Source organism: Oncorhynchus clarkii, chromosome 20 (genome assembly GCF_045791955.1).
Source record: "Oncorhynchus clarkii lewisi isolate Uvic-CL-2024 chromosome 20, UVic_Ocla_1.0, whole genome shotgun sequence".
NCBI classification, from domain to species: domain Eukaryota; kingdom Metazoa; phylum Chordata; class Actinopteri; order Salmoniformes; family Salmonidae; genus Oncorhynchus; species Oncorhynchus clarkii.
The window spans coordinates 24174432-24193793 of record NC_092166.1 but is presented as its reverse complement, the minus strand read 5'-3'; the positions used below and the strand labels follow the sequence as shown (position 1 = coordinate 24193793).

Genomic DNA, 19362 nt, shown 5'->3' with positions numbered 1-19362 from the left:
ATATGTTCTTCAAAAGAGAGATCAGGGTCCAGAGTAACGCCAAGGTCCTTCACAGTTTTATTTGAGACTACTGTACAACCAAGATTAATTGTCAGATTCAATAGAAGATCTCTTTGTTTCTTGGGACCAAGAACTAGCATCTCTGTTTTGTCTGAGTTTAAAAGTAGAACATCTACTTCCTTCTGTCTGAAACACAGGCTTCCAGGGAGGGCTATTTTGGGACTTCACCATGTTTCATTGAAATGTACAACTGTGTCGTCCGCATAGCAGTGAAAGTGAACATTATGTTTCCGAATGACATCACCGAGAGGTAAAAATTATAGGGAAAACAATAGCCATCCTAAAACGAAGCCTTGAGGATCACCAACATTTATCAGACAAACTGATATCTTTCCGACAGATAAGATCTAAACCAGGCCAGATCTTGTCCGTGTAGACCAATTTGGGTTTCCAATCTCTCCAAAAGAATGTGGTGATCGATGGTATCAAAAGCAGTACTAAGGTCTAGGAGCACGAGGACAGATGCAGAGCCTTGGTCTGACGCCATTAAAAGGTCATTTACCACCTTCACAAGTGCAGTCTCAGTGCTATGATGGGGTCTAAAACCAGACTGAAGCGTTTCGTATACATTGTTTGTCTCCAGGAAGGCAGTGAGGTGCTGCACAACAGCTTTTTCATTTTTTTTTGAGAGGAATGGGAGATTCATTATAGGCTGATAGTTTTTAAATTATTTTCTGGGTCAAGGTTTGGCTTTTTCAAGAGAGGCTTTATTACTGCCACTTTTAGTGAGTTTGGTACACATTCGGTGGAAATGGAGCCGTTTATTATGTTCAACATAGGAGGTCCAATCATAGGAAGCAGCTCTTTCAGTAGTTTAGTTGGAATAGGTTCCAGTATGCAGCTTGAAGGTTTAGAGGCCATGACTATTTTCATCAATGTGTCAAGAGATATAGTATTAAAAAACTTGAGTGTCTCCCTTGATCCTAGGCCCTGGCAGTGTTGTGCAGACTCGGGACAACTGAGCTTTGGAGAAATACGCAGATTTAAAAAGGAGTCCGTAATTTGCTTTCTAATGATCATGATCTTTTCCTCAAAGAAGTTCATGAGTTTATCACTGCTGAAGTGAAAGCCATCCTCTCTTGGGGAATGCTGCTTTTTAGTTAGCTTTGCGACCGTATCAAAAATACATTTAGGATTGTTCGTATTTTCCTCAATTAAGTTGGAAAAATAGGATGGCCGAGCAGCAGTGAGGGCTCATCGATACACCTGTATTTGTATCGAAGAACTATTTGGCCTGCCGGCCAAACCCTCCCCTAACCCGGACGACGCTGGGCCAATTGTGCGCCGCCCCATGTGTCTCCCGGTCACGGCCGGCTGCGACAGAGCCTGGAAGGCATGCATCAAGGACCCCACACACCCCAGCCACCGGCTGTTCTCTCCCTAACCTTCGGGCAGATCAGAGCATGAGGTCCAACAGGCTCAGAGACCATTTCTATCTACAGCAGGGATGGGCAACTTTGATGGAGGCGGGGCCAAAAAATCTCAACTCATGAGGGGCCGCAGTTGCTTGCGAGTCTTGGTACCCACACACCCCCAATTTCCAACAATTCTACACACAAGGAAAAGTATGTGAACCCTTTGGAAATATCTGAATTTCTGCATAAATTTGATCTGATATTCATCTAGGTCACAATAGACAAACAGTCTGCTTAAACTAATAACACAAATTATGCATTTTCATGTATTTATTGAACACACTGTGTAAACATTCACAGTGCAGGGTGGAAACAGTATGTGAACCCTTGGATTTAATAACTGGTTGACCCTCCTTTGGCAGCAATAACCTCAACCAAATGTTTTCTGACAGTCAGGAGGAATTTTGGACCATTCCTCTTTACAAAGCTGTTTCATTTCAGCTATATTCTTGGGATGACTGGTGTGAATTGCTCTATTGAGGTCATGCCACAGCATCTCAATCGAGTTGAGATCAGGACTATCTGGGCCATTCCAGAAGGTGTATTTTCTTCTGCTGAAGCCATTCTGTTGTTGATTTACTTCTGTGTTTTGGGTTGTTGTCCTGTTGCATCCCCCAACTTCTGTTGAGCTTCAATTGGCAGGCAGCCTTACATTCTCCTGCAAAATGTTTTGATAACCATGGGAATTAATTTTTCTGTCGATGATACAGTAGCAAGCTGTCCAGGCCCTGAGGCAGCAAAGCATCCCCAAACCATGTTGCTCCCTCCACCATACTTTACAGTAGGGATGAGGTTTTGATGTTGGTGTGCTATGCCTTTTTTTTCTCCACACATGATGTGTGTTCCTTCCAAACAACTAAACTGTAGTTTCATCTGTCCACAGAATTTTTAGCCAGTATCGCTGTGGAACATCCAGGTGCACTTTTGCAAACTTCAGACTGTTTTTTTTGGACAGCAGTGGCTTCTTCTTTCTTGGTATCCTCCCATGAACACCATTCTTGTTTAGTGTTTTACGTATTGTAGGCTCGTCAACAGAGATGTTAGCATGTTCCAGAGATTTCTGTAAGTCTTTAGCTGACACTCTAGGATTCTTCTTAACCTCTTTGAGTATTCTGCGCTGTACTCTTGCAGTCATCTTTGCAGGACGGCCACTCCTAGGGAGAGTAGCAAGAGTACTGAACTTTTCCTTCATTTATAGACAATTTGTCTACCATGGACTGATGAACAACAAGGCTTTTAGAGAAACTTTTGTAATCGTTTTCAGTCAACAATTCTTAATCTTAGGTCTCCTGACATCTCTTTTGTTCGAGGCATGGTTCATCTCAGGCAATGCTTCTTGTGAATAGCAAATTTAAATTTTGTGAGGCAAGGCAGCTCTAACCAACATCTCCAATTTAATCTCATTGATTGAACTCTAGGTAAGCTGACTCCAATTAGCTTTTGGAGAAGTCATTAGCTAGGGGTTCACATACTTTCTCCAACCTACTCTGTGAATGTTTAAATGATGTATTCAATATAGACAATTTGTGTGTTATTAGTTTAAGCACACTGTCTATTGTTGTGACTTAGATGAAGATCAGATCACATTTGAGGACTAATTTATGAAGAAATCCAGGTAATTCCAAAGGGTTCACATACTTTTTCTTGCCACTGTACATAAGAGAAAAACTGCTGATGCACAACCAAATTTCACCTGGTGTATTCTAACTCGCAACAGTAAATTGAGACCCCATCCCTGATCTACAGCCATCCAACTGCTGAACACTTGAACTGAACTGACCACCTCCTCTGCACACAACTGCTGCTACCAGACTCTTATTATACTGCTCAATTTATACTTGCCCCCCATCCCCAATACACATGTAAATATTGTACTATAAATTGTGCCTTCCTGTATTATACTTATGCGAAAGAAATACTGTATTATTCTATTTCCATTGACTTCACGTTCGTATTCTTATTTTTGTACTATTTCTTATTGTTGAAAAGGAACCTGCAAGTAAGCCTTTAGTTGGACGATGTATACCATGTGTATCCTGTACATATAATTAATAAAACTAGAAAGTGAAACTAGTTCATCCAAAGTAAAATGACATGTTGGTTTTCTAAGTAGTCTATGGACAACGTATGACAGCAATCCATGCTTTGGATTCCATCTGGGATTCATGTCCAAATCATGAATAAAGTATCTAAAAAATGATTTTGAAACTATAAATGATTTGGACATGAAATGGTAATAGGCACCATTGACTTGCATTGGATTTGTGCCAAACAAAAAAGTTAATGTTTTAAAACAGTGTATAGGTAAACAAAACCAAAGCATGGATTGCTGTCCATAAACATCTTACAGGAAACCAACATGTAATTTGTGTGAACTATCCCTTTAACAAAGTATATGATGAAGATGACAAACGTTAACAGAAGCTAAATAAATATTATTTCATGACTTGATTCAAATTCTGAATGTGGTCTCCTTTTGATGCACAGATCCTGATAAAATGTGGGATGATTCAGTTCAAAGAATTGGGGTCTGGCCTTTTGGCAAAAATAAAGTTTATGGAAAGCAACTAATCCATTGTATATCTGTCATTGAACAGTCTACTCCCCAGGGTCTTCTTGTCACTGGTACAGAGTGTGTGCTACTCAGAGCAACAATCATTAGGGTCTCACCAAGCAAACTCCAGCAGATGGCCATCTACACCACCTTGTTGACTGGTGCTGGATGATACATTACCTTCTGCAAATTAAGTATCACTTAGGTCTTGTCATGTTTATCTTCATATCATGACCTTAGAAAGAGGCAACATAACATGGATCATAATACAAATGTGTTAAATCAAGACAAGATGTCCTCACCTTAGACTTCAAAAGGAATGACCTAATACTCATACATTGTATTTCTGCCTACACTCATTTTATTTTCTAGAGATCTTCTCCAGGTTGGACTACCACCGTCCTAGCCCTGGAGCAGCTGGAAGCCAACCAGACAGCCATGGACATTCTGGGAGCACCACCCCGAAGGTCCACAACATCCACCTGTCTGAACCGGCACAACTATGTGGAACGTTACTGCTCATTCCTCCTACATGGGAGCCAACTAGCAGCATAACTGTTTGCTATCAAAATTCTAGTGGCAATATTATTCTATCGAAAGACAGGAAATTGATTGATACATAGAATGTAAGTCCACACTGACCTTCAAAGTACATGAAGGTCGTTTGACCTAATGCATACAGTACCTTTGTCTTCTCCCTGGCAGCGCTAGGCAGAATTTAACAGGCAGTGCTGTAGAGGGTCAGCTTAGACCACACCACTGTCAGATAAGACAGGACTTGACACAGCCAAACTGGTCTTCCTGATCTGCTCACCAGAACTAGTGCAATGAAGGTATAACTGCTGCACTCGTCCGTCTCCTCATGTCAGTCGCAGACTTGTAGCCATAGCACTTTGACATGCATTCTTTCAGGACACCATTGGACCTCATTTTGACAACGGCATACACAAGATGCTTTCCGGTTTAAAATCACCACAGAAATAGCATTGCTTTGACCAATGTTTATTGATGCTTTGTACATCCTCAAGACATTTACATACATTGTACAAGGAAATAAGTGCCATTTATGCATTACATGTCATGCACATTCATTATAAACAGTGCTGTCCTGAGCAATATGTACATGCCTTAGGAGAATGAAGGTACTGTAAAGAGCAAATTAACAATGTAATTGCTTAGTACAAAGCCATCATATCTTTATAGCCGGCACTTGGAAAAAATAATTGAGTCATTGGTTCCAGTTGTACTATACACAATCTGTGCGACCAGAAAATGTCTCCCATAGTGTTCTATTGCACTGATGTATGATTGATTAATTAGGACATTACTATTTATTCACAGTGAAAATGAAATATAAGACATGGAAATAATCAGTGATATAGATTAATTGAAGTTATGAACAATTGTACTCATGAAAGCTGAACGTACTGCATGAATATTAGGAAAAGAATGGTAAACAAGCAGAACATGAACGACATTGACCGAATGTGAAAGAATGGCAAACAAAACGTCAGTAGTTCATTAAAATTGTTTTAAAATTAATAAAAATGTGATGCAGACAGAGACATAGTTTGGCTTGTGAGTGGAGACTGTGGTGTGTGGTAAACAATTTACAATCAATCAGTAAAGATCCCATCTACAGTTGGAGTGCTTATAGGCCTACCCTTCTATCAGAAGATGGTCTTCTGTAGGGAGCAGCGTGGCTCCTCGAACGTGAACCGCTTAGAGACAGCCTTCGCATCCGGAAACAGAGTCTCTGGGTTGGGCACCGTTGGCCGGCACGGACCTATGGTGTAGGCTGCTACTACCATCAGCTCCTCTACCACAGGACCTTCCTCCTCTGAGGATAATGAGGAAGGGGGGACAGGCTTGGCGTGTTCCCGTTGGCAGATCTCACTGGTGATATTCTCTTCAGTCTTCTTCTGGGCTTGCTCCTGGAGCCAATGATGCCTCAGGCACTCTTCAGCAGTGGCACGAGACCTTTAGACAGGATAGAGAGGGATGGCTCAGTATCCTACATTGTTTTCTGTTACATTTTCAATAAAATCAAGAGTATGAAATTCACTGTTATGCTTTTATCAAGGTCTTCAATTGAGGTGGAACATCTACCTAGGAACTACCAAAATCGCTAAAACAAATAATTTGTGAATAATAACAATATTGGTTTGGGATAATCTCACTTGGGCTCTTTGATGAGGAGTGACTGGATGAAGTGGATGGCTGAGAGGTCCTGGAGTTCATTCTCTGTGTAGTCAATGTTGATCTGGGAGATGTTGAGGAAAGTCTCCTGCTTGTCTTCTCCAAGAAATGGTGAAGTCCCCGTCAACATCATGTAGGCCAACACCCCTATGCTCCTTGGTTCGCAAGACATAGCATACCAAATTATGTTGCCATTGAAAGAAATGGAACCTCTGTCATCACTAAGTCACAAACATATAGGTTGAGATTTTACTAATCTTACCACATGTCAGTTGCTGTGCTGATTGGTTCATAATTTAGAATCTCTGGGGCTGCAAACAAGAGAAACAGTGAATATTTTTGCTAAAGTAAGACGTGATCATCCAAGTTGTTTTTGAGTCAATGTAAGTAAGTTCAATAAAAATACAATCAAAAGTGGTTATCACTCACCGACATACTCTGGTGTGCCCATGATCTCCCTGAGCTCCTGGTTCTGACACAGCCTTCTGGAAAGGCCAAAGTCCACTATCTTTATATCCCCCAGAGGACTGGCACTGGTCAGCAGGATATTCTGAGGCTGAGAGGGACAAGACCATTCAATGGGACAGTGGATGAGGATCATTGAATCGTTCAGCGTTTCCTCTGTTCATTCTGTCATGATGTTATGGAGAACCATTTAATCTGACCTTTCTTTCCAAAATGTTTAAACATAATGCTAAAATGGAGAACAAAAATCAGTCAGATGTCACAAATACAGCCTCATACTATGCACCTTGAGGTCCAGGTGGACAATGTTGTTCCTGTGTAGGAAGGCCACACCCTCCAGGATCTGTCTCATTAACCATTTGACCTCCTCCTGGGTGAAGGCCTCGTCTCTCTCGGCAACACACTGGTTAAAGATCTCCCCTCCCGCCGCACTTTGGACACAGACACACAGCCGAGTGAGAGTGGTTTATTGGAATGATGGAAAATGTCCCTGAGGACACTGTAGTGGAAAAGACGAACAGGATACTAACAGTCTCTCTATATAATCAACACCTATGCGGCGATCCATAATTCAAACTGAAGAATAGAGTTCATTCAACAATATGGTCTAAGTAAAATAAAACACTCAAAAGTGTTTCTGAAATTAATGAGGTACAAATTTCAAATTTAGACAAAACAGTGTCCTTAGCTGTCCTCTTTGCCCCTGTTTATAGACAATGTGAGAGGATGACCAGTATTTGGTCTCCAACTCCAGTGAGACAAACAGCTCAGCCAATGACCTGATTCTCACTCTGGTATCCCAGTTCAAAGCGGTTCAATTTCTCATTTGTTTACTAGTTTCAAGGACAGAAAAAGAGCCTAAACGGAATTCAAATTGAGGGTGGAGTATGAGCAGTGAGGTAGGTGTGTGTGCACACGAGCATGTGGGTGTATAGAGGTCAGTGCATGCACACAAGCGTGACTGTGTGTATTGCGGTTGATGCGTGTTCGCAGAGAGGCGTGTGTTTTTCCTCTGGTCCAGGCAGCCAAGGTGATGAACTCCCTATTGCACAGCAGCCACCCTCCAGCTCCTCATGTGTCATCTGACAGAACTAAAGAGATCCCACTCCGCTCTGGGTCACTCCCTCCCTCTGCCTGAACAGAGCTCTGCTATCCCCCTATCCCAACCTGCCCACTTCCTCATTTGTCTGACTGCTATGCCCCCAGAATATCTACAAAAACAACCAAGTGTCATTTGCAAATGACACCTCTAGCCCCATTCAGATCATAGGTAATTATCAATACCAAACAAAAACAGCAGTTCCGCTCCATTTCCTACCAAAGTGGAGAATGCTCCATTATTTATTGTAATGTAGAAGTCTCTGACCAAGCCAAATAGTATGAGATCTCAACTCACAATTACCCTTTCTCAGAGCATTTGTTTTGTTTTTCTCATGCGGACAGACCACTCAATAGGGCAGAGAGCCAAGCTTTCACTCACTGGGCACCTTCAAAAGGAGAAGATTAAAACATGAATACAACAAACAAAATGTAATCTGGTCAGAACTATAAATACCTCAGAGTGAGTACTGCCATTGACCTACTCAGTTGACAATCATCTGAAGCACAGAAAACACATACAGCAGCCCCAAAACAACTCACAGTACACTCATCCTGATATTTATCCTATTGAACCACAATTCCATGTCTCTGATGGCATTCAATTCTCATAGTATTTCAAATATCTCCTCTTAGATTTGTGCATTCATTGATTGGACTGGTCATGAATTAGTAATTGGAGTGCCACCATGGGCCAGTGAACAGATACGGCACCATTGAACGTGCACTTTCAATTCGATAGGGAAGTTTAAGGCAAGGTTCCCTGTTAATATGGAGAATAAAAATAAATAAAAGTTACAAAACAATAACCCTTCAAACTATTCAATGTCTGGAATGCCTTCAACACAATGTTGTCATAAGTCTTATAGAAACAACTAGTCACTCTAGTGCAAAGTTAGTAGATGAGCAGCTGGTCCCAATGGTAGTAAGAAGCAGCAGGGTTCTGACATCCCTCTAGCCTGCTCTACTCTAGTCAGCGAAGCATGACAGACGCTACAGCGGGGTTTAGTGTTAGCTGGATTACCCTCCTACTCAGGCAGAGGGAGACCGGTGGTCTTTCCAACTCACTGCACAGTTTTTCCAACTGACTCGCCGATTCCCTGCAGTGGGGATTGTGGTATTCATCGTTAGGAACGCGAGTGACGACTTTCTGCAAGCTGCTCTTCTTAGCAGAGCAAAGCTGGAGATCGGAACTAGAGCTTGACGTCGCTAGTGAGCTTGAAGATGTCATGCTGGCAGGTGCGCACACACACAGACTGTGTCTGTGAATAGGTGTTCATGTAGGTGTACACACAAACAGCTGTTTGTAGTAATACTTACTACTCGAGCACCAGGACCATCTCTGTCAGGGTCTCGTAGACTTGGTGCAGGTTGATAATTCTGTGGCTAGTGTTGGTGAGCTCCAGCACAGCGATCTCATGGAGCACCTCCACTCTGCAGTCCTGACCCTTCCTTCGCTTCTTCAGGAACTTGGCTGCATACTCTGTCCCTGTGCTCTTCTCCATGCACATTTTCACTATGGCAAACTTTCCCCTGGAGACAGATGGGGAACTTAACGTTAAAAATATTGAAGTACCGGCCTTAATGATGAGCAAACTTCCCCCTACGATATAAGGATAAAAAATAAAAAAAACAGGACTACAGTGTGACTAAATAGTAATGAATATGTTTGAGAAAGCCAACTACAGTGATACGATAGTGATTGCTGATGGTGATTACGCATCTTGGTGGATAATCAAGATAGTAATTTACATCACACTGCTTTGTCCTCCCTTTACTAGAATCCTTAAACCTGAATGCAGGTAGACGTAGAGGGAAAATAAATAATTGGGAAATGGGCAATAGGATGAAACGGCCATCAATTGTTGTCATGGTCACTGAATATGCCTTCTCCCTGCATTTTCATATTCATTAAAAATCATTAGTAAAAAAGACGACCTTCAAGCTCACCCAACCATTGATTTTAAAATGACCCACTTTTAAATGACCCAGTGTCCAGACAGAGAGCCATGCTGTGTTAATCAATGACCTCATACAGTATTATTGGCTGGCTAGCGGTCATGTTTTGGCTCTGGGCTTGATGTTCCATTGACTACCTCTACCCTCACATGCAGTGAGATTCAGCAAACTATGCCTTCATACATAGACCTACACATTAGGGCTCCCGAGTGATGCAGCGGTCTAGGGCACTGTTCTAAGTGCTAGAAGCATCACAACAGACCCTGGTTCGATTCAAGGCTGTATCACAACCGGCCATGATTGGAAGTCCAATATCGCAGCGCACAATTGGACCAGCGTTGTCCGGGTTTAGCTGGGGTAGGCAATCATTGTAAACAAGAATTTGTTCTTAACTGACTTGCCTCGTTACATATAACATGTCAAGGACTGTAACAGACAAGGAAGTCACCATCAACCATGCCCAATACTATAACCTCAAAACATAATAATATGGTAGCAGGTTCAGAGTAGTGCCATGCATGCCTCAATCCCTTAATCCAGTTATTCAAAGCGGAGTGTCTTTAGCCTTTAACCCAGGCCGACGTTGTTAACCCTTGCTGCTGTTGATAAACCCATTCATGTCTTTAGTAGGGAACAGGTGTCTCCATTAAATCTGGTTGTGCGTGTGTGTTTGGCGAGGGGGATTGCCTAAGTCAGGGGAGGCATAGCTTTGTGAATCTCAAAAGTTCCAGTGCAGTCAAAAACTTGATTTTCCTGTTAGGACACACAAACCCAGCGCTCAGTGCCGTTTAATACGAGCATGGCCTTATTTCTATGACAGCATATTGGATGCCTGTCATTCATATTACATTCACCCAGCTCAATGTAACATTGATAGGTTTAGGCTACTACGTGATACACACATTTTTCCTATACACATCACGAGGTTGGTACAACCTAGCCTATGAATGAATGTTTACAACGTAGGTGCACAGGTAGAGAGAACATTTGAGTAATCAAGTTGACAGACATTGACACATTCAATATCGTCTTGCACAGTCTTGCCTGCATCTAGATGATCTGGGGTGTAATCATTAGTCCAACAGTTGCAAAACAAGAGTTTCTATTGGTCAAATTCAGGTATGTTTGTTCATCTCAGTTTCAGAAATGTTTTAACAGAATCTGCGGAATGAATACACACATGATCACATTCAAACACAGTTCACTTTCATAGCAGCCTTTGATCGGTCTCCTCTTCACTTCAGCGGTCTAAAGCAAAACTTTCATATCATAACTGGTAACAGCTACACACAGCCTACATCAGTCAACATAGCTACTAGAACTAACGCATTAGGAAACCCAGTGGCAATAAATTAATAAAAGCTTACCTTGACTTGGCACACACACAGAGATCTCATCTCCATTTTTGAAGAAATTAATCTGATCAACTATTGTCTGAGTCAACTACTCACCACATTTTATGCACTTCATTGTTAGCTAGCTGTAGCTTATGCTTCAGTAATAGCTTCATTCTCTAATCATTTGATTGAGTGGACAACATCAGTTCATGCTGCAAGAGCTCTGATAGGTTGGAGGATGTCCTCCGGAAGTTGTCATAATTATTGTGTAAGTCTATGGAAGGGGGTGAGAATCACGAGCCTCCTAGGTTTTGTATTGAAGTCAATGTACCCAGAGGACAGAAACTAGTTTTCCTCCGGCTACACCGTGGTGTTATCCCAGAGAGTGCTGTTGAGGCTACTGTAGACCATTGCAAAAATGTGTTTTAATTTATTATTTGGTGAAGTGAATATATTTAGTATAAATGTATCTAAAAAGGATAACTAACATTTCACTATTAAAATATTTCTGAAAGTCACTGAGGGTCCTCCCCTGAGGAGCCTCCACTTACACAGCCCTTCAGAAAGGATTAAAACTTTTTCAAATGTGTTACAGCCGGAATTAAAAATGGATTTGATTGTTGGTCACTGGCCCCCCCACACACACACAAAATACCCCATAATGTCAAATTGTAATTAAGTTGACATTTTTACAAATTAATAAATGAAAAAGCTGAATGTCTTGAGTCAATATGTATTCAACCCCTTTGTTATGGCAAGCCTAAATAAGTTTAGTAAAAATATGCTTAACAAGTCACATAATATGTTTCATGACCTCACTTGGTGTGCAATAGTGTTTAACATAATTTATGAATGACCACCTCATCTCGGTACCCCACACATACAGATAATTGTAACATTGTATAACATGTAGTGTACAATAACATTGTACACTAGGGCCTAATGAACTGTAACTCAGTAAAATCTTTGAAATTGTTGGCATGTTATGTTTATTTTGGGATTTCAAATAGAATACAAATAGGCATGTTGGTCACAGATGCCTTAAAAAAGGTATGGTCATGGATCAGAAAACCAGTTAGTATTTGGTGTGACCACCATTTGCCTCATGTAGTGCGACATCTCCTTCACAGAGTTGACCAGGCTGTTGATTGAGGACTGTGGACCCACTCCTTTCAAGACACAACAATGGGCCTCAGGGTCTCGTCACAGTATCTGCATTCTCTGCATTCAAATTGCCATCGATAAAATGCAATTGTGTTCATTGTCTGTTGCTTAGGCCTGCCCATACCACACTGCCACCATGGGGCACTTTGTTCAGAAAACCACCCACACGTCTGCCATCTGCCCGGTACAGTTGAAACTGGGATTCATCCGTGAAGAGCACAATTCTCCAGCGTGCCAGTGGCCATTGAAGTTTGCCCACTTTAGTCGGTTACGACTGGTGAGGGCGATGAGCACGCAGATGAGATTCCCTGAGACGGTTTCTGACAGTTTGTGCAGAAATTCTTCGGTTGTGCAAATCCAGTCTCATCAGCTTTCCTAGCGGCTGGTCTCAGATGATCCCGCAGGTAAAGTCAGATGTGGAGATCCTGGCCTGGCGTGGTTACATGTGGTTGCGAGGCCGGTTGGACGTACTGCCAAATTCTCTAAAAACAATGTTGGAGGCGGCTTATGGTAGAGACATTAACATAAAATGATCTGGCAACAGCTCGTGGACATTCCTGCAGTCAGCATGCCAACTGCACACTCCCTCAAAACTGTTTGCTTGACTGTCACTGAATACGGGTTCGAGTCGCGGTCGGGGCTATCCCCCAAATTTGCTAGTAAAAGCAGTGCATCAGAGTGACCCCAAACTCCCGGCCCTAGTCATGTCTGTTTTATTTATAATTTATGAAAATTAAATTGCTGCTAGCTATTACCTAATAGACAACTTTGATCTAAATGATCACAGAAGAGCTCGAATTATAAAAGTCACCAGTGTGTCTGCCCAACATCTCCAGGTAAAAAAGGTATAACCATGCAGCCTCAGGAGGTCTGGCTCCAACTACATCTCAGACAGTTTAGCAGGGAAATGTGAGAGACTTGTTTTCAATGAGAGAGATTAGTCAAATTGGTGGTAGATCTATATTATATGTGTGCTATTTCTATGCTTCACATTTAAGTTTTGTTTGTCTTTTACTTTTGTACACCTTCAAATACACTACATGACCAAAAGTATGTGAACTGTTGCCACAAAGTTGGAAGCACAGAATCGTCTAGAATGTTATTGTATGCTGTAGCGTTTAGATTTCCCTTCACTGGAACTAAGGGGCCTAGCCCGAACCATGAAAAACTGCCCCAGACCATTATTCCCCCTCCACCAAAACTTTACAGTTGGCACTACGCATTTGGACAGGTCACGTTCTCCTGGCATCCGCCAAACCCAGATTCGTCTGCCAGAATTCCAGATGGTGAAAAGTTATTCAACACTCCAGAGAGCACTTTTCCACTGCTCCATAGTCCAATGGCAGCGAGCTTTACACCACTCCAGCCAATGCTTAGTATTGCGCATGGTGATCTTTGGCTTGTGTGTGGCTGCTTGGCCATGTAAACCCATTTCATGAAGCTCCCGGCAAACAGTTATTGTGCTGACACTGCTTCCAGAGGTAGTTTGGAACTCTGTAGTGAGTGTTGCAACCGAGGACAGAAGATTTTTTACGCGCTTCAGCACTCGGTGGTCCCATTCTGTGAGCTTGTGTGGCCTACCACTTCGCGGCTGAGCCGGTTGTTACTCCTAGACGTTTCCACTTCACAATAACATCACTAACAGTTGACCGGGGCAGCTTTAGCAGGGCAGACATTTGTTGAAAAGGTGACATCCTATGATGGTGCCACGTTAAAGTCACTCAGTAAGGCCATTCTACTGCCAATGTCTGTCTATGGAGATTGCATGGCTGTGTGCTCGATTGTATACACCTGTCAGCAACGGGTGTGGCTGAAATAGCCAAATCCACTAATTTGAAGGGGTGTCCACATACTTTGGCTTGTGTGTAGCTGAAAATACTATATTTTTGGTTATGGAAAAGATATGTCACAGCAGTTTAGATGATATAATAATTCTCCACACTATACTTACTTTTTTTGTCACAAACTGAAATTAGGCATACTATTAGAATTTTTGCAACCACGAAATGGCAGACCAATTTTCTGCATAGTGCACATAAGGAAATTCATTTACAGTAGTATTGGACTTGGCCAACTAGTTTACAACTGAACAAGTTACACATGGGTTGGGTTGCAAAGGGTCAGACATTTTCTGGACATTTTCCATGGGAAGTTAAGTCTGGGAATTTTGCTGAAATTCATCAAAAACGTTAGCTTATAATAGTGAACCATTTTTGTGGGATATGCAAGGCAAGTCTAGGTTTTGTGGCATATTTTGGTTAAACTATCCCCAATTCAATGGAATTGCAACACTGCATGCACAGTGCATTCTTCCACCACAGCTGATTCTCAAGATCTTGCACACTAATGAGATGCTATGGAGCCCACACTACTACACTGTCTGAGCCAAGAACAACATGCTTTCTGGTAAGTTTTAATTACAATACTGGGTGGGGTGAATATGACATGGAGGATTTTTTGTTAACTAGTAAATAGTACATATAGCTTACAGCAGTGTGTTTAAATAATTTAACTTGTTAACAATTTCTTCTAGTTAGTTTTTGCTACCATGTGGGGTTTAGCTTGCTTGAGCCTGCTAACTGAGGAGTGTTAATTCACCTGTTTCCATACATGTTTCATTTAAACAATGCATCTTACAAAGTAGTTGTTTAATCGAACTGCTTAACTATTTTTTCTGTACATGGAATTGTATTTTTTACATTTATTTTCATCTAATTGTTACAGGAAAATGCCACGGGCACTATCTGATCTATGGAGACATTTCACTGCAACTAATGTAGAAGGAAAAGCTGTGAACATGTGCAAAATCATGTGAAGAATGCAACAAAGATGCAGTCATCTGGCCAAGTGCATAAAGTTCCCTCAGCGCGCACAACCTCTGACATAAGTCCCTCTACTTCTATTCGAGGTGACAATTATGATGAAAAGACACCTTATCAATAGCAACAGCTCATGGTCCTCCTGGAATCAGAAGTTTTTTTGACTCAATGGAGGAACGTAGTCAGAGAAATGCTGATGAATGTCTTGCTCGAGCTGTGTATGCAACTGGTTCACCTCTGATGCCCACAGGCAATGTGTATTGGAAGAGATTACTGAATGTTCTTCGCCCAGCATATACCCCTCCAACCAGACATGCTTTATCTATTCATTTGCTGGATGCAGAGTTCAAGTGAAGCTCAAGCAAATCATTGAGAAAGCAGACTGTATTGCAATAATCTCTGATGGGTGGTCGAATGTTCGTGGGCAAGGAATAATTAACTACATCTTCACCCCTAAACCAGTATTCTACAAGAGCACAGACACAAGGGACAATAGACACTGGTCTCTACATTGCAAATGTGCTAAAGGCAGTCATCAATGACCTTGCACCACATTAGGTATTTGCCCTGGTGACAGACAATGCTGCAAACATGATGGCTGCTTGGTCTAAAGTGGAGAAGTCCTACCCTCACAACACACTCATTGTCTGTGCTGCTCATGCATTGAACCTGCTCCTCAAGGACATCATGGCACTGAAAACAATGGATACACTCTTCAAGAGAGCCAAGGAAATGGTTAGGTATGTGAAGGGTCATCAAGTTATAGCAGCAAGCTACCTCTCCAAGCAAAGTGAGAAGAATAAGAGCACCACATTGAAGCTGCCCAGCAACACCCATTGGGGTGGTGTTGTCATCATGTTTGACAGTCTCCTGGAAGGGAAGGAGTCTCTCCAAGAAATGGCCATATCACAGTCTGCCGATATGGAAAGCCCCATTAAGATGATCCTCCTGGGTGATGTATTTTGGGAGAGTGGTAAGCAGCCCATAACTCCTGAAACCTATAGCAGTAGCCATTGCACAGATTGAGGGTGACAATGCCATCCTGTCTGATGTTCAGACTCTTCTTGCAGATGTAAGAGAAGAAATCCGTACTGCTCTGCCCACTTCACTGTTGCTCCATGCAGAGGAAACTGCAGTTCTGAAATCAAAAAACGTGAAGACTTATGCCTGAAGCCCATACACACCGCAGCGTACATGTGGGACACCAACTATGCTGGCAAGAGCATCCTGTCTGGTGCAGAGATCAACAAGGCCTATGGTGTCATCACTACCATGTCTCACCACCTTGGCCTGGATGAGGGCAAGGTTCTTGGCAGTCTGGCGAAGTACACTTCCAAGCAAGTGCTTTGGGATGGAGATACAATATGGCAGTCGTGCCAACATATCTCATCAGCCACCTGGTGGAAGGGACTTTGTGGATCTGAGGCTCTTTCCAATGTTGCCTCCATCATCCTCCAAATCCCACCAACATCAGCCGCCTCAGAGCGCAACTGGTCCTTGTTTGGGAACACACACACCAAAGCACGCAACAGGCTGACCAATAGAAAGGTTGAAAAATTGGTGGCCATCCGGGCAAATTTGAGGCTTTTTGAGACTGACAACAAGCCATCCTCAACTAGGTTGGAAAGTGACAGCGAAGATGAGGCCTCAGAGTCTGATGTTCAAGATGTGGACATTGAGGAGGTCCAGGGACAAGACATGGAAGCCTGAGAGGAAGACAACCAAAGCTTTAGTTTCTAGACTATCATTTTACAGATGTATGTTGAAAACATTTTTGGGAGATGCGATGGATCATTCAATATTCCCTTTTGTTGTTCAGTGAAATCATCCCATGTGAAGAGTCAACTAATTTAATTAAAAGTTCAATTCGTAACTAGTTATTTTTTTCTATTGTAAGGATTTCATCATTTGCAATTATGTATACTTATAAGGTAAAATGTTTCTGTCTCCATATGATATGGTAAATATATCCAATGCAAAAAACATCTATATTTAAAATGGTATTAATATTAACTCCCATATATTCCCATTAATTCCCACGGAAACTCTCCACCTCTGAATATTCCCCAAAATGTGCAACCCTACACATGGGCAAATATTGTGCTACTATACCTTGTCTCAGACATCCAGATAAAACAATAAACAAATGATAAATACATAACAGTACACCTATCTATGAGTGCCCATGGTTTTGGTATAGGTTAGATGAAAGGCTTTTGTCCATACGTTTGCATAGACAAATCTCCTGTGCCACTACATACAGCTTGCTTCAGTTCTCTTAATGTTTTGTATGTGAAAGGCTAGACTCACTTGCCAGTCTTGCACTCACAGCTGGGGAAAGGGACTGGTCATTGGGTATCTACTGTATCTTTAATGCAAATATAATTTGCCATCCTGACGGTTTTCATTTGAAACCAGGGATTACAGATGAGAATTTGGTTTGCCATCTGGTGCAATGTCAAATGCATATTAAAAAACAAAATGCACATCCTTGATAAATAAATGAAAACATATTCATACATCCAATGGATGGGGCCTGAGGTTACCACACTGAACATTGATTGAAAATGACAACCAAGCACTATGATCTACAAAGTATCCCACGTTGGAACATGAGCATTTATACACCCAGGTAGATAATTGCTATTTTTTGTTGGACTACTGTATGTTTTTAAAGGTCCAACCGGTTAACCTACAATGTTCAACTCACCTGCCTAGCTCTTTGCCAGGTATAACGTTGTATAGTTCCTTAAATGACTCGGTCCTGATTGGGGTTTTGATGTTGTCCAGAAGAAGCGCAGTGGCTCCCCGGTTCGTCTCGGTCTGACTGCGGCATCTTGTGTCGGTGAGCCCTGGACTGGGTGGTGGAATCATTATTGGTTCACTTGTTGAATATTCTTTCAGGAAAACACGCGTTGTTGAGAATACCACAAAAGTACCTTTCTTTTGCGTATTGGAGAAGCTTCCAAGTAAGGGCACTAGAATGTTTTATTCTCGTCAACCACTATGTGTCTAATGAGATTCCTGAACGTTATCCGCAGTTGTGATGCAGTCAGGCATAGACAGTTGTTTGACCGGCTGCTCTGATAACGCTCCTCGCAAAAGTCAATTTAGCTCAGTGACAGATATATCGCACCCATCAACTTAGATAGACACCGCATCATTGTATCTGTCCTATTAAGACTTCAGTGAGAGCATGGGCAGCGCTCTCCATTTTAAAGTAGTCAATTTTCTTCTTCTTCCACTTATATGAGTTGGCAAACAAACTGAAAGGGTCCATACTGCCACCTACAGGGTGGTGTTTAAACAGGTATAAAGCCACGGATGGCAATTTACTGCCACCTGCAGTTGGAATGTTTACTCACAAGTATAATTAATTAGCTGATCCCTCCTGATGACCCGGATGGAATCATGTGATCCTTCCTCAAACTATAGGAAGTTCCACCCAAGTGACTACTTGAAAATTGTGAAAGTGCTCAATGCTGCTTCCCGTGGTAAATCAAGCTTCTGGGCACTAGAGTCCTCTATCTATCTCTATGATTTCACCAGACCGCACTTCGGTAATGTTGAAGAGTTAAAGGGGCAATCCTTTTAAAAGCTTAATACTGTTTTGGTAAAACAAAAAAAGCATATATATATATTCTTCAAGAATCAATAGGTGCATATTAATTTATAAGTCCAACAATGTATGTAGCAACAAAGTACCACAGTATACCCATAAAACCTAGCGGTCAAACAAGGAAATGGTTCCAATTGTTTTCCACCTTTCATTTTTTCCCATAGCGGATTTTAGAAACACTTAAAGGGCTGCGTTTCATGTAAACTTACCCTGGCGTGACGTTTTGATAACCATGTAAATCTCTCCAGGACAAGGTGACTTTTACCAATATATTTTCCTGCATTTACCCCCCAAAAATGAAATGCTAATTAGCTACTAATGAGTAGTTCATAAAGAACTACAAATGCCTTGATCTGGACGAGACTGCTGAATTGAAGCAAAGGTAAGAATCTCTGGATTAACTATCTAATGTTAGTTAAATCTAGTAATGAATAAATTTGCAATTCTGTTAACTGTCTTGTGCAAGTTTTAAATTGACACATTACCTGTTAGCAAAGGTGTCAGCTAGATATGAAGTGCAGGGATTTGTAGTCGTGCATGTCTACATTGATGCTAATTCGCATTTTTGAATCTGAGAGTGAATAGAGCTAAATATATTGATAAGTCACCTTGCCCGAGAGATACTTATATGGTTATCAAAACGTCAGGCCAGAGTAAACAGCATTTTCGGTTC

At 41.7% G+C, this 19362-nt stretch overlaps 1 protein-coding gene and 1 long non-coding RNA gene across 2 annotated transcripts in view; one reads left to right on the top strand and one right to left on the bottom strand.

Annotated features, from left to right (window-relative positions):
• Nucleotides 1-5233: 5233 nt before the first annotated feature.
• Nucleotides 5234-18199, bottom strand: LOC139376110 (serine/threonine-protein kinase 17A-like). The gene is made up of 7 exons (XM_071118303.1): nucleotides 17781-18199; nucleotides 9112-9324; nucleotides 6980-7124; nucleotides 6658-6784; nucleotides 6491-6539; nucleotides 6210-6383; nucleotides 5234-6009 (listed from the first exon to the last, which is right to left on the bottom strand). Exons 1-7 carry the CDS (start codon nucleotides 17942-17944, stop codon nucleotides 5700-5702), a joined length of 1182 nt encoding a protein of 393 aa, XP_070974404.1. The 5' UTR covers nucleotides 17945-18199; the 3' UTR covers nucleotides 5234-5699.
• Nucleotides 18200-18935: 736 nt separating this feature from the next.
• LOC139377351 (uncharacterized) overlaps nucleotides 18936-19362 on the top strand; it is a 28953-nt gene continuing 28526 nt past the window's right edge. The window contains exon 1 of the long non-coding RNA XR_011627998.1: nucleotides 18936-19071. This is a non-coding gene — a long non-coding RNA (uncharacterized lncRNA). The remainder of the gene's footprint in view (nucleotides 19072-19362) is intronic.

Coding starts and splice junctions, on each gene's coding strand:
- LOC139376110 (XM_071118303.1), bottom strand. CDS start 17,944: ATGATTCCACCACCCAGTCCAGGGCTCACCGACACAAGATGCCGCAGT. Junction 7,125..9,111: donor ATGGTCCTGGTGCTCGAGTA/GTAAGTATTACT, acceptor CTGTGTCCAAAG/TGCGGCGGGAGGGGAGATCT. Junction 6,384..6,490: donor AGCACAGCAACTGACATGTG/GTAAGATTAGTA, acceptor TTGCGAACCAAG/GAGCATAGGGGTGTTGGCCT.